Raw genomic sequence first — 15,938 nt, 5'->3', positions numbered from 1 at the left:
CCATCAGCCGTTCCTTTCATATCTCTTTTTCGGCCTGGTTTGTCGCAACTTCATTTTTGACTCTTCTATTTTTTCGTTGTTTCTCCCACTTCCAAAGGATGATATCCATGCACTACTCTTTGATTCGTTCCTCTCCGCTCCTTACGAGGTATGTACCTCAAGCTTTTAACGGAATTCCTTGGTAGTATCATGAAAGATACTCGCCTGTAATTAGTCACAATTTATTCATCTTCCATGTTGTTTGGATTATATTTTTCAGTGTAATTCAGCATCTTTACTTTCTTAAGATTGTCTTCTCGAAGACTTTTTTATATTACTTCTTTTGGAACAAAAGTAAAAATGAATTAACAAAGCAACTAATTTTTTATTCAATCGGTACATTCCTTTGGTATTAACGACCTGTTTATTCAATGTACAAAACACAAAAGCTTTGGATTTGTCTTTTTATTCGCACTTGTTCAGATGTCAAAAGGAAAAACAACTGAACTGTCACTTCGCAATTACATCAAATCTGCGAGAAGAGTGTTTAATCAAAACACCATGGACCACCCTTGAGGGCATCCACGACTCTTGTACATGTATTTTTAACAGAATTTCAACTGCTTTAATTTATCGACAGTTTCTTTCACACTGGACTTCAAAACTGCAAAGATAAGAGGCAAAATCAACGGAGTGTGTTCCAATTAAAATGCAAATTTCTTGATGTAACTTGAACGATTAGTTGAAAGCGAGCGCAGTTGAACATCGTCAACCATTTACACTCAAGGATTGGTCAAGGAACAGAATTTATATTGCAGGGGGTTATTTCATTCAAACCTCACCGAGATAAGATTAATATTCCATCTAATTACAAGACCAAAGAGTTCACATCGTGAGGCATTCCGGGATCGTTTTACAGATTTCCTGTTGATCGACTTCAGAGCTCTAGCTTGCGTGGTTTGCATATTGACGTTGCCTCTCTACCAACTCAGCTGTGATCCAGTTATTCAAATTGTTTGTCCTAAGAGGATCGCACAGCGACATCCAATACTCCATCTACACATCTCAAAGCAGATTTAAACTATTCTATACCGAAGGACGAAGGAACAGATTGGTGTATTGACCGAAGGTATGAATCACACAATGTTCACTTTGTGTACTGTTTTCCTTACCACGCGTTATGTCGGTTTAATAAATTTACACAATTTATTTAAACGCGGACAGTAGCTTTAAATTTTTTGAGCACGCTCTCAATTTAAGTTATATCCCTAAGTATTATCGTCTTCCAATATTTTACAAGAATCGGTACATGTTTTCGTGATGTTAATTAGAAGTCATTTGCTTCGCCGATCAACTCCATTATGCTTCGTACTTCAATGTACTTTAGCAATCACACTCTCATTAGCAAACTAACATTACTGACTCAAAAATTCTTCTTATAATGAGCTATCTAGATAGTTATCCTTTGAAAATAATATTGTCTAAATTATATAAGACTTGTCGCAACATCTAGATAATTCATCTGTATTCTTTTCGTACGCAAATTTCGGTCTTGAAAATCCAATGAATTTAAATACAGAAACTCCATATTGTTTTGCAGTGGATTTAGGTATTGTGCTTCTCTCTTGGAAGCCAAAATAAGTTGTGCTTCGTGTTATGTGCGAAGCTCAGGTAAACATTATGCTAAATGTCACGCTAATTTGAGTAAAAATTCTAATGAATGAAATGCCAGTGATGCGAACTTTGGAGCCAAGTTTTTTTTTCTTGACTCCCTGCAGTCAAGCCTTTGACCTTGTTTTCATCCGACATGTAAAGCCATTCAAAGTGTTTTAGAAAATTAAGCATTTCTGTCAATTCTCGATAGCTTAGAAAAACAAAAAAATTTATACTGATGGTTTTATTTCGGACTTACTCGATAACCTACGTACTCTCGTCCCGAAAGTTCATAAAAACGATTCCCACGAAAGTTTACAAATAATCTTACTGTGTGGCAATTTTTATAGAAATTGTTCATGATGCTCACGATAGTATGATATAATGGTTTTTCTTCATGTTATCTCTAAATCACGCAATCCTTGTATAAAGTTTCAGAATTATTCAAACCAAACTCAAGAAAAAATTCCTTCAACGTCGACTTTCATCGACTTCAAAAACTTTATTCGTTTTTTCAAAAATTTGTAATTTTTAATCCGTGTTTATAAAATTAAATTTCATTTCCTATTTAACCATCAATTTATATGTTTTAACGTCCTCAACGGGTAACCCAAAGCAAGTATATTCTTTTTAGCAATGACCCATGCTTCCTGTAAGACAACTCTAAGCCAATAAAGTAAAGAAATCGGTCTTCTTCCCAGACGCGATCATATTTCGCCAGAAGGGTCCCAGAACGTTACACGTCGACAGCAATTTTTACAGGTAAATATTTTCTCATTTAATTTCTACATTCGTTTTACTTCAACTCCTTCTTCTATTCTTGTTCTGATATTCCTGCGATCCTTTAACTGATAAAGTTTAAGGCTCATTTAGAAGGATAAAGAGATTTTTACTTTTAGCGATGCTATTTGCAAAATTTTCTAATGTCTTTTTATCTAGCCTTGAGGTCTGTTCTTCGAGGCCTGAAAAAATATTTCTGATTGACAAAGTTTTATTCTCTTGCAGACATCTGTTTTGCGACATTTTTCTAATTCCACCCAGTTAGGTTTTTAACTTAAAAAGATAAGCTTAAATACACCAATTTAACTTGGTCACTGGAGTTCGTATCTCTTATGGAAATATTTTCCCCGCTTTATTTTGATGTTTGATTTTTGTTGCGTCCCGTAAGAGTTGCTTCACGGTTCTTTTACTTTAAGGATTTCTAAATTACGCACGTTTTCTTTAAGAAAACATAATAATGTTAGTTTATGTATTGATATTGGGTCAACACTCGTTCATTAGTCTCAGTTGACTGTTACCTCGGCTCTACGTGTCTTGTACTCAAAACCTACCCTTGATAACTAACTGTTAATGGAGAGTTAAAAGTCTAAAAAGACTTCTAAACACATTTAAGAATAAAACTAACAAGCATACAAGTGTAAGAACGCTTATTAAGATGCTGAAATTTGTGTCACGAGTTAGCATGCGTTAGTTCTTGAGAGGCTTTTAGAGATAATGTACGAATGTTGGACTCGTGGTTCTGCTTCGTAGAGGGAAGACGACAAGCTATTAATAGCACCTTAGGCATATTTGTGGTTTGAAAGTACTTTCCTTCGCTCGTTGCATATTCGACTTGTTTTCGCGTACACTACAGGTAAACTTTTTATTTTTTCATTTCTTTTTTCAATTTGAAGGTTTGTTTCATTCAATATTCGAATGGTTTCTGGATTACGAATGAACGATTTTGACATCTGTACTATACAAGGTGGGATAAACAGGGTCTCCTTGCGTGTTTCATCTTCTTTAAGAAGTCACTCGATTAACATAGTTTGTTTACAACTTTGCCTTTAAATGGAATTAAGCTTCCCCAACTTTCAATGACTGCCGTTCGCATATTCTTGTGGTGCTATTTTTTCTTTCTTTAAAATCATTCTCTTCGCGTAAAATATTGTCCCCACTCACCCTGCAAAGTACTTCTCAGACTTCTCAGGGGAAAACAGAAAGAAAAGATGCTAAACTGATTTCTACTACATCTGAGATCAGTCGAGGGTAGAAACTGAAGAAGGCTTTTTGGTTCAGTACGCGGAGTCAAAAAGTATTAGCATGTTAAATTAATCCGTTAATCTTGTTCTCAAGAGGGTTACGTGAAGACATCCCCCCTCTTTTTTCTGTTTTACATATTATTGCTTGAGTATTCGTTCTTCAATGTGTTCGGGATAAAAGAGATGTGCAAGTTACAACAGTCGTTAGAAATTGTTGCAAGATTCGTATATATGTGAGGTAACTTTCATCCAAAATTTAACGCTATTCTCGTAGACTCCATTCTCTTCAGTCCTAACTGATTTTTTAAAGCTTTTTTATTATTTCCTTTTAATCTTTTAACATCTTATCAAGCTATAAACATCTGCAAGCATTTAAAGAACTATTGCCTCGATTTATGACAAACACCAATGTGTTTATCAGGAAAATGACCTAAGTTATCTGACTTGTCTCATATCATGACTTGCTCTTGATTCTGCATCTTGGTGAGTTTACTCTATTTATCGTGTATTTAGTACACCTTATCACACCTCCATAATTTTATCACGATTATAGTCTATGATTAAGCGATAAAAAATGGTTCTTTCCTATTTTATTCAGTACTAACAAGAGAATATGAACTAAGAAGGAATCCTACCTATATAGCCTTGTAGCTATCATGTGCACAGTTTGATGCTATTTTTAGCTTGGAGATATTTTGAGCGAAGAACCTGATTGATTGATTTCTTGAGGGTAGACGACTTCCAGTCTTGCAGTAAACAAAGCCTGTGTTTTGTGTTGTGGACATAGAGAATTATGGCGCTTTTCGTGTCCTAAAACGAGTCATTAAAAGAAAGCATGATTATCGCGCGGGCATGGTAACGAGTTAAAAATAGCATCAATGATTCTAAAAATAGCATCAAAGTGTGCACATGATGGGGCACAGGAATTCCTTCTCTTAGTTCATTTTCTCTTGGTACTAATAATAGTTCCATTGCCTTTTATGTTGCTCTGCATCAGAACTCTTGCTCAAAACGGAACCTTTCGTCAGCATAGTTCGAATGAATTCCGCGGTCACGGCACATCTACTGAAATGTATTGTCTCATGTTCGTAACGATATCGATTCACTAACATTAATGTTTTTTACAGGGTATTTATTATCATCATGTCCGGAAGGCCCTTCGCACTCAAGACGAAAAGACGAACTCGGAACACGAACTCGTTCTCGTCAGACGACGGATCATCGATCCGTAATATCGATCGATACGACAGCGATGGAGAGAGCATTGGTTCCGATACCGACTCCATTGGAAGTGGTTTTAAGAATTTTCCCGAACTAGACATGTCTCCTTCACCTCGGAGTCTATCTCCTCTGAGTACGTCAAGCACTGGAGCCAGCGGTAGTAACTCATTGTCTCCTTTGACGTTCGGCTTTAATATGGAGACGCTGGAGTTTACACAGAGCGAGAAACCGTCGCCAAGTTTGCTCGAAAAATCCATCGCTAGTCTTCCTGCAGGATCAGATCTCAAAAACACTTTACTGTACATTCGAAAACAATTAAAACATAGTTTACTACGCGTGAAAGACCTTGAGGAACAGGTCAAATGTGTTCCAACTTTACGAGTACAGAATTCGGTTCTTCAAGAAGAGAAACGACAGTTGTTGAAGCAATTACAGTCCAAGTGCTCGATGAAAAAAAACCGTTCGTACGGTTATAACGATTTGTATTACAATACCCTTCGGCAACGAGGATGCAAAAGTGACACTGAAGATGACGAAGATGAATTCGCTTCCGTCAGAAGGAAACTCAAAATGAAACTATCTGGATCAACGTCTTTGCTCAATGGAAACACAGACACTGATACAACTGAGACTAAAGAAAACGTTTGTGAACGATGCAAGAGTGGCTTCACTTCTGCAATAAAATTTAATAAAGAAAAATTGGAAACTTTTGAAAATATTCCTCATAATCGGGGAACGCAGACGAAAATTCGAGGTATTGATCATACGATATGGAAGAGCAATGCTGAGAAAGAGAATGACATCCACGCAAAAGAAGCGAAAGACAGCAGCCCTAGGCGTAAAGTTTCAACAAGATCAATAGGTGTTGGAATGATAAGGTCTTTTACTAAAGATTGTGGCGTTGGAAGTGGAATCGCCGAATTAAAAACTAAAGACCAAACTTCACAGACTTTTGTCGAAAAAACAAGCGTTGGTTGTGACTCTTTAGTCTCGGAAAGTTTTGACAAAGGAATTAACGTCAAACCCTACATGGAATCGTGTGCTTCTCAAACTGAGCGGTTTCAGAGCCCTGGTTACCAGGGAGACCAAAATAAAGAGGTTGAGTGTATCGGGACACAGACAACTATAGCCGAACCTTATGTTTCTGTGGGTGTTGGTATTTGTACGATTGATGATGACTATTGCTCACGTTGTTTGAGTGATGAAGAGTTCATTACGACGAAGTCTGTTGACGAAATTATGGCCAATAGAATAGACTTACCAACTTATAGATCTTACGGAGTTGGTAATGGGTCATTAGATGATAATTATCTATGCCACAGATGCTGGGGAGTAGAGTTTAAAGAAGCAGCTTGCGGCGATGGAAAACTCACAATAAATGACCTCTTTGGGAGTATGAAGCTGCAGAAAGATGACACAAATAAGGTCGCTATTGATTCTAAAAGCAAAACTACTACCAAAATGAATAGAGTTGGAATAAGTCGGCTAACGGATTCAGTGTGTGTTAATTGCACTTCAAAAAGAGTCCGTTCAGTTGGGTCAGGAAGCGACAGCATTTCTGAGCTCCTGTGCGATAGGTGTATTAACGTGAAAACACGATCTATTGGTGCTGTAGCTGCTCCGAGTGTAAAGACATTAGGTGTTGGTGATTGTAGTGTTACTGATAGCTTTTGCGACCGATGTTTGAACGTACGCACGAAGACAGTAGGTGTCGGTGAATGCTGCCTGTCAGATAATTACTGCGATCGTTGTTTCCAATTAAAAACAAAGTCGACTGCAGTCGGTGACTATGACATTGACAATACTACTGGAATATCGATCGACAACAATGACAACTTCGTTGGTCTAAGCATGCGCATTAATGGACATGTCGATAAGAATGACGTCAAAGCGTTAGTCGCGAATAAGAACTCGACGTACGAAGGAACAGACAGCAGTGAACTAAGCGATGGTGGCAACTCTACTCTTACTCATGTGAGTGATACTGTGGAATCAGATGAAGCAAGTATTGACCACGATAACCCCAGCAGCGATAGCACAGGACAGATGAGTGAGCCTTCAATGTCGTCCAGCGGACAGCGGTCACGTGTTAGGTACGAAATAATAAGTAAGACATTTTTTATTTGAGTCAAGAAAAAAAGCTGAAATAATGTATTGTTTTCGCTCGAAAAAAAGTCTATCAGTTTTCAAAAAAAGTTTTGTTGACCAGCAAGTTTTGTACTAAAGAAATTGCTTTTTAGCTAATTCGGTCAGAGAATTTTGCAAGTCGAATCAAAAATTAATTAAACGTTTTTCCAGTTTCAGGGTATGAAAGGAAAAAGAAAGAAAAGAAAATGAAAAGTGTAATGTGATAGGAAGAGAAGAGAAAAAACAACAAAGCAAATCAAAAGAATTAGGGGAGAAGGAAAGGAAAGGAAAGGAAAGGAAAGGAAAGGAAAGGAAAGGAAAGGAAAGGAAAGCCAGAACAAAAGAAAAATCGCAAGGAAATGAAATGGATAGAAAAGTAAAGAAAAGAATGAAAGACAAAAATACAAGGAAATGAAAAATGGAAGGAACAGAGAAGGAAGTTAAAACAAGATATATATATATATATATATATATATATATATATATATAAAAAGAAATGAAAAGATTTAAAAAAGATGATAAAACAACAATGTTTGAAAATAGGAAAAATGATGCACAGTTTTCTTCAGCAAACTGGAAAACTTTTCAAGACTGTAATATTCTAAAATAATTAGTTTAAATAAATTAAGCATTGTATAAATTTAAAAAATCAAACCCTTAACAATAATAAGAGAAAACGTCAAATTTATTTGGGTTGTTTTAAAAACTCTTTGTAAGAATAGAAAATTTTAAAATATTGTCAAAGAAGGCTGAATAAATCGCTCGTAAAAACATTTCAAACTAGTTTTATAGATTGAAATAGTAATTCATAGAAGTGGTTGGGTATTCCTTGATAGGGAATGACATATTTAGGAGAATTTGGTTAAATAATCTTTCTGAATTTTTTTAGCCGAGACTTTTGTTTTTGTTAAATAATCACCCCACGTAGAGAACGCATTGGATCCCAACTGAGTGCAATTTTTAATATTGAATAACAATCAAGATTCAAAACAAATCTTTTTTGACAAAGGAAACTTCTCACCCATCACGGCCAAATATTTCGTTAAAAAACATTAAACAAAGGATTAAAAAGCATATCTCTGAAAATTTTGATCCCAAAAACATCATTAGAAAATCCTTATCGAAAGCTCACGAGTAACCTACTTTCTTATCACTCTGTTTAAAGTTATTCAAAATTAATCAGTAGAAATCAATAGTTGTAACCTAAAACTGCTTAAAACTATGCGAAGAATGATAAGAATCTGTTGATGATACGTAGTTATTTATGTCTGACAGCTGTTGAAGTTAAATACCTCCAAGAGCTTTCTATTAACCAGGAGTGATTTAACCTTTATGTAGGTCATAAGAAAACTTGATTTTAAAGCTATATTTCCTAACCAAAGTACATATCATAAATCGCAGTTCTAGATTCTAAAAATTTACAGTTCTTCATATTCTGTTTTTTTAATAAACTAAGCTTACTAATGACACTAGAATAGAATAATAATGATAGGATTCTAGTTTAAATTTTAAGTATAAGTTAGGGGTCAAGTTATTAATTACTTTATTTTCTTATTGATTTTAGATTTATATCTATCACTAGCATGACAAAGCCTTTCTATGCTTACAAATAAGTCAGTTTTATCAGTTGAATAATTGTGGGGTTTTTATACTTTGAAACTGTTTTTCAACAGATTTTTTTTTTTTTTTTTTTTTTTTTTTTTAATGTTAGATTTTTTCCTTCAACGAGGTCAAGTTATTTATAATGATATGGCATCCGAGGTCCTCGTCATCTCAAGTGTCGTCTGCATAGCCGCATTGCCAAGCTGTCTTGTTTTATTTGTCGTGGCTATACCTCTATGAAGAATGATAAGTTATTTTTGGTTGGGATTGATTTCAACGATAAAGTTTCGATAATGAAATTCAGAGATTTTTTGATAACGTTTTAATATTATAGTATTTTTGTCGTGTTAAAACTCTAAGTGCTAAGAATAGCCTTTGTTTTGTGATTTTTGGAAATTCTTACTGAGTTAGATCTAGACTTGAACACAAATGAGAAAATTGAATGAGTGGGAAAAAGCAAGGAAAAATGGGAAGTAGAGACGTAGGCAAGAAAGGCAGCAAAAAAGAAAGAAAGAAAAAGTAAAAAGGAAGGAAGCAAGAAAGGGAAGCAATGAAGGGAGCAGAGAAAGGAAGGAAGGAAGGAAGGAAGAAAGGAAGGAAGGAAGGAAGGAAGGAAGGAAGGAAGGAAGGAAGGAAGGAAGGAAGGAAGGAAGGAAGGAAGGAAGGAAGGAAGGAAGGAAGGAAAAAGCCTCGCCAGATACAAACTATATCTAATGCACTCTTTTTCTCATCACAGCCTCACGTTCTTGGTGTATTTCTTTCTCACAGGCTCAGCGAAGAAGTCCTCTCTGCCTGCAAACTACTGAATGGTCATTTATACAAAGGCAAGGAAATCGGACGAGAACAGCTGGTATGTCAAGGGAGGGGAGGGTGGGGAGAAATGCTGACTCATTCACAACATACATCGGTTTACTGGTCAAATACAAAGCATTCAACCGATGCTGCAATGTTCATATTTGAATAATTCTTTGAAAATACCTTGCAGCCTCACGAGTGAACCGATGTATGGAAAATGGTTTGTCACAGTTGCTATAGATAATCGAAAAACCATTTAAATCCAAGCTAGTCCTTTTGAGATGATCCTTCATGGAATGTGCATAGCCTAGTCCCTATGCTACTCTCTTCGCGCTTTGGCAAAACGTCACGCTTGTGAAGCGTACGCCATTTTGAATTTTGAGGCAAGAACACGCAGTACGTGCCGCGTAACATCTTTCTTCAATTTGTTTCACACGAACACTTCCTGTTACCACACCTAGTCATTCAGACAGATCTCTTCACGTCTTGACCCTTTTTGATCATGTCAAGAATCCACTGATAACTATTGCCGAGGGAACTGTGTGTCTCTGGCTAAAAATGGATCCTTTAAGTGCATCATTGGTGCATTAGAGCGCCAAATGAACAGAGACATGGCAGACGCAAATTAAACAAACAAAAAACGTTTTGGTTTAAAAAATGCCTTCAAATTCGTTATCGAAACCTGAAAAAGCTTCTGGGGCTGATTAGGGCATGAAAGGGTATTGCAAGGCACGGCTGGTAGTCTACTCTACTAAGATGACGGCTCATATCCAATGCTATATTAGTTATTTTGAACATTCTTCGTTCTGTTTCTACAACTATTTGGACTAGTCATGTGACGTGATTTCTATTTTTAGATTTATTATCATGTGACTAGTCATGTGACTTGGATTTTATCCTTCTACACATGTGGCGTCATGTATTCATATACTTATAACGTTAAATCCTACTCACGTTACATGGTTTCTATTTTTAGACTTATTGTCATGTGACACAGGTTAACTGTATCATCTTTCCATTTTTAGGTCTCTTGTATGAGCACCGTCGAGAACCACTGGTTTGAGTGTGTGACGTCACCTGGCTGCCGTGCTGACGTCATCAAGGCATATGTTAAGGCCTTCAGGGCTTACATTCCGGTTCTCATGGAGACCATTATAAACCTCAGGGACAAAGAAGTAAGTGGCTCTTATGGATCTTAAGTCTTTAAATGAATATTTTTCTTCTCGTGGGTGAAGAAGGGAAACGCGCGCGCGTGCTGTGTGTAGTTACATAGCACGTGTGTTTGGTAGAACACAAGAGAAGTGTTAGAAGAAACACGAATTAGAGGTCTAGCCGTTGGCACAAGAATGACGAAATATAAAGTGCGTGCGCGTGCTGTGTGCTCTCATATAGCATGCGCTCTCAACCAATCAGCACGCAAGACTCATGACAGTTATTTTATAATGCAGGGTAATAATGCACTGCACTATGCTGTCAGCTTCAACAACTGGAAGGTAGTGAACACGATTCTTAAAACAAACTTTGTTGATGTTGGACTACCAAACCAGGTACGTTGCGTATATATTGATCGAGTTAGTTTAATGCACCTTCGCAAGTGCGCATGCTTCAAGATTCACATACCGCTGTCATGCTTACCGGGTTGTCTTTCAAGAAGCTGCACACACTTAAGAATGCGTACACCGTTGTACTGTTGTCAGTTAAGATTCTACTCGTGCTTGATAGATGCGTACATTTTTTTACAACCACAACTCCCCGCACGCAGCTCTTCCGTGGGGTTCCATCCGCACACGCTACCACTACATTCTATATTCACGACATACAACACTTAACTCACATATTGATTTTTACGGAGGGAGGAAAATACGGCCGTAAACATGTTTATACGGCGTTATGCGGCCTATTCAATGGTCAGTAATGCGCATGTCCATTCAGAAACTGCGCATGCTTAATTATGCACTTACCGCTGTCTTTCCGTGTCGTCAGCTCTCAGACCTGAGTATCGTACTTTTATTTCATATCTAAAAAATACCAAACGGACAATATATCTTGTGCGTATCTCTAGGTGGGATACAACGCTGTCATGCTTGCAGCGCTAACAGGCCTGGAAAGAGAAGAGTTCACAGACATCGCTCGCAGACTTTTAGACCTTGGTGATGTGAACAGTAAAGTAGAGGAGGTAGGTGGTGGAGGGAATAGCTTTCATGGAGTATAGGGAATGCTATTCTTTAATTGCAGGGGCGGATCTAGGGGAAGGGTGCATCGGGAGCGCACCCCCCCCCCCTCCCCAGATGAGCTGATATCTACTCTGCATTTGTGTTTGCAAGCAAAGACTGCGCCCCCTCTGCGCCCCATCCTTGATGGTGCACCCCCTCCCCTTTCTTAGAAAAAACCTGGATCCGCTTTTAATCCAATCAAAATGGCCATACTGGGACACGGCACGGTCATGGTAAAGGCCATCAACTTGGTAGCTTGCGCAACTCACTTAAATCAGTGATCTTTATTATTTAATGCTGTTTCTATTACAGACTGGTCAAACTCCTTTAATGTTAGCCGTAACTCGCGGTAGGCTTGACATGGTGGGACTTCTATTGGAGGCTGGCGCTGATATGAATGCGCAAGATAACGTGAGTCAAACTAAACATCAATTTTATCGAACCCTGAAACAACCTCTGTTCTGATCTAAGTCAGGGCATGGCTAACTCACAGATAGAACCCTGAAACAACCTCTGGGCTGATCTAAGTCAGGGCATGGCTAACTCACAGATTCAACCCTAAAACAACCTCTGGGCTGATCTAAGTCAGGGCATGGCTAACTCACAGATTCAACCCTGAAACAACCTCTGGGCTGATCTAAGTCAGGGCATGGCTAACCCACAGGTTGAACCCTGAAATAACATCTGGGCTGATCAAGGTCAGGGTATGGCTAACTCACAGATCGAACCCTGAAACAACCTCTGGGCTGATCAAGGTCAGGGCACGGTTAACTAACAGATCAAATTGGAACTCAGCTTGTTAGGTTTTCCGGAGGGAGAAAATTCATCCCTTGAATCAAGTAAGAGATTAGAGATATCGTGTACTACCACTACGGCACCCTTGATAACCACTGACTTCATAGTGGATAGTCCGCAGTCGTGGCATCGATGTGAAAGTGCTGACTGATACTGTTATTTACATGTGGCCATAGGAGTGTTCAACAGCGTTGATGTGCGCCTGCGAGCATGGACATGCAAATATGGCAAGACTCTTGCTGTCCCATCCTGAATGTAACTCGATATTGGAAGACAATGTAAGTAGTGATGTAGCTGCAAATGGTTCTTATTCCTGCGGTACTAGCATCTGTTTCTATTGGTTTTAGCCAAGACAAAAACGAAGGATTCTGGGGGTAATTTAAAAGAGGTTTTTAATTGGCTAATAAGGAAAGAAGGAAAAACTAAAAAACGAAAAGAAAGAAAGAGGGAAAGAACGAAAAAACGAACGAAAGAACGAAAGAAAGAAAGAAAGAAGAAAGAAAGAAAGAGAGAAAGAAAGAAAGAGAGAAAGAAAGAAAGAGAGAAAGAAAGAAAGAAAGAAAGAAAGAAAGAAAGAAAGAAAGAAAGAAAGAAAGAAAGAAAGAAAGAAAGAAAGAAGGAATGAAAAAAGGTTTACCATTTTGCTTGTTTTGTATTTTAGGAAGGATGTACAGCATTATCGATAGCCATGGATCGCAACTACCATGACATTGCGCTCCAAATATACGGGCACTCGAACTTTTCGTATACCGGGCAAAGAAAAAAGGTAACTAAATATAGCCATACATAAACTACTCAGTTTAGAATTGTAACCGTATTATGTGTAGCAATTTGCATCAAATTTTATCGATGACCTGAAACACCTTCCGGGCTGATCAAAGTCTACGCATGGCTAACTCGCTCATAGAATTGGAATCTAGCTTGTTAGAATATTCATACTTGCACTCAGTGTATATTAAATTGCTTGTTTAATCTAATAGTGTATACTTTCCTATAATTCATTTAATTATTAATAATTAATTTATTATATTATTACTATCTATTATTATTATTATTTTTTAATAATTTTATTATCAATAGAACTATATATTATTATCATTATTATTATTATTATTTATTGTTAAATAATTATACTATCATCATATTATATATATATATATATATATATTAGCATTCATTAATTATTCATTCATTAACTTAGCTCTAACCCTTTGTTTTCTTGACCTTTTTTGTTAAGATGTGTTTCCAATTTTGTTAAAACCTTTTTTTTTCTTTTCAGAAACTCTTAGTTTGAAACCAAGAATGCACGTAAAGGATTCGAGAGAAAACGCCTATATACAAGCCCAAGGGCCGAACATGAAAATAGCATATAAAATATTAACACTTATTTATTTATCTATAGTCAAAAACCAATGCACATGATTGGCTTTTTAAAAGTTATGTAACTGTACCTTGCATTTCTACGTGCAGCCGAATGTTCAGAAGGGTTGTCACTGAAATGGCTTCCGAAATTCAAGTACTGTGTCTGATTGATTTACAGTGAAATGGCTTCCGAAATCTGAAATGGCTTTCTGAAATGATCTTAAATGGCTCTGCGGAACCCAAGTCCTGTGATTGGAGGGTGAACACTTAAAAAAAGTATGCGTACGGGAATATGTCAATATACAGAATGTATAACTTCTTTATTTTATATTTATAATTTACTTCGTCTACAATGGATTGATAGTAATCTGGTTCAAATATACCATAATATTGTGACGACAGAGAATTTTAGCCGAGTTAATGATTAGCTCAACCGTTCAATATTTAATTCAATTTAGTCAATAAGTCAAATTCAAGCTCAGTTGGTCATAATAGCAGGATAAAAGTTATAGTAACTTTAGGAAGTCTTTTCTTACTACAAAGGATAACGAGTTAATCCGCAGCAATAGATTGTGCATGGCTGAAACAATGCGCTAACAAATCGGTTCCGATTGTAACGATCTCACGGGAATATTCGGGTTAGTTCGCGTATTGTTTAGCCATGTGCTCATTAGCGCTAAATCTTCATTAACCTACGATCTCTTTAGAAATTAGTTTAGTTTTGTTGGATACGCGGTTGCCACAGACGCTTAAATCTGGGTTGTCCTTAAATATCATTTTAATATTTTAGCTTAGTTTATGACTTGTTTACGATATTTTCTGTTTACCATTTCGGAAATTCTAACCAAGTTATTCCCGTACCAAATTGAGTTAAAGTTTGATTTCTTTTCATAAGATGGTAAACAAAGAGTTAGTCTTTTTAGGAGTATGTACGTTTTTATGTACTTCATTACGAAGTGGTAAGAAAACTAAGATTTCTCACTGCATAGTTACCAACTAGGCTAAGTAAGGGGGGTGCACGACATACTGGTTGTTAAGATAAAACTGAGCTAGACTGGCAGCTGTCCTTCAAGATCCTTGGACTATAAAAGGAGAGTTACCACGCTAGTTTGGTGTGTTAGTCGGGAACCCGAATGCTACAACAACTGAGTACGCTTCCAACAACTTTATAAGGTATGAGTGCACCTCTTCTCTTGTTACCGAGTGTAGAGTGTAACCAAAGTAGTGAGTTAATTTAGAAGTGTGATATCCTATATTTAATCGCTTAGTATGTGTGATTGGTATTGGTTACTTAGTGATATTTATTTTCCTAGCGTGTGATATTTACGATTTCAAGTTGTATTAGTTAAAATTATTCAGTCATGCGATTCAATAAATTGTTTTGTAAAGTTACTCTCCGTTCTCATTCCTTTGCGTTAACTCAACGAACTCTCGCTGTCGCGGCATTTGAAATATAGTGCCGTCACAAAATAAACCAATTTAATATATATGTATATATAACAAAAGGTGACCAAAATGGTAACATTCATTTAGGTTAGTAAACCAAAGGCATTTTACTAAATTACATACGTGAACTTTATTTTTTCTCGAGTAGCAAGCTACAGATAGTTAATATCTTCGACGACATAATCTAAAAGAGCACACGTATAAATGTTGCTGCCACTCACCACAGTCATTTTCACTTTCACAGCCCAGTTTTCAAGATCTTACTATTAAAGTGGTCACTCACTGAGTATGTAAAGTGCTTGAGATCTTTCAACATTTATAGTAAAGGTACTAATAAGTGAAATAGTCCAAAAGTAGAAAAATTTCCCAAGATAGTCAAAAAGGTTAAAAACATTCAATTACGTCAGTAAGCCAAAGGAATTATACTTTATCGAAAACAATGCTTATCTTAAATTTTGGTCATTTTTGCAAAAAAGCATGGACTGTAGCCCATGGTTTTCTTCAATTCTGGCCCATTTTCACACCATTTGAAAAATGCATCATTTATGAAGAATGGAATATAGGACATAGCTAATGGTTTTGATCGGTTTGACCGGTTGCCGTTGTTTTCATATTATTAGTGTTGGATGGTTTAAACTAAAATAGGACTTCCAAAATTCAAGTACGTATACATTGTCTGATTGGTTTAAAGTGAAATGGCTTTCCAAAATCCAAGCACTGTGAT

The 15,938-nt window shown here is 36.8% G+C and overlaps 1 protein-coding gene across 3 annotated transcripts; it reads left to right on the top strand.

Annotated features, from left to right (window-relative positions):
- The first annotated feature begins 613 nt into the window (after positions 1 to 613).
- LOC116288868 (uncharacterized) lies at positions 614 to 15,160 on the top strand. Of its 3 annotated transcripts, XM_089030194.1 has the most exons (11): positions 614 to 1,108; positions 2,267 to 2,394; positions 4,781 to 6,967; positions 9,372 to 9,453; positions 10,424 to 10,573; positions 10,847 to 10,945; positions 11,461 to 11,574; positions 11,924 to 12,022; positions 12,583 to 12,684; positions 13,068 to 13,172; positions 13,686 to 15,160. In XM_089030194.1, exons 3-11 carry the CDS (start codon positions 4,797 to 4,799, stop codon positions 13,698 to 13,700), a joined length of 2,937 nt encoding a protein of 978 aa, XP_088886320.1. In that variant the 5' UTR covers positions 614 to 1,108; positions 2,267 to 2,394; positions 4,781 to 4,796; the 3' UTR covers positions 13,701 to 15,160. The 3 variants fall into 3 exon arrangements, with proteins under 3 accessions (XP_088886320.1, XP_088886319.1, XP_088886321.1); XM_089030193.1 differs by lacking the exon at positions 2,267 to 2,394; XM_089030195.1 differs by lacking the exons at positions 614 to 1,108; positions 2,267 to 2,394 and adding an exon at positions 3,121 to 3,265.
- The last annotated feature ends 778 nt before the right edge of the window (positions 15,161 to 15,938 follow it).

This window comes from Actinia tenebrosa, unplaced genomic scaffold, assembly GCF_029948245.1.
Source record: "Actinia tenebrosa isolate PJP-AT-01 unplaced genomic scaffold, QUT_ActTen_1.0 PGA_scaffold15__27_contigs__length_11533743, whole genome shotgun sequence".
Taxonomy (NCBI): domain Eukaryota; kingdom Metazoa; phylum Cnidaria; class Anthozoa; order Actiniaria; family Actiniidae; genus Actinia; species Actinia tenebrosa.
This window is presented reverse-complemented; position numbering and strand designations above follow the sequence as displayed.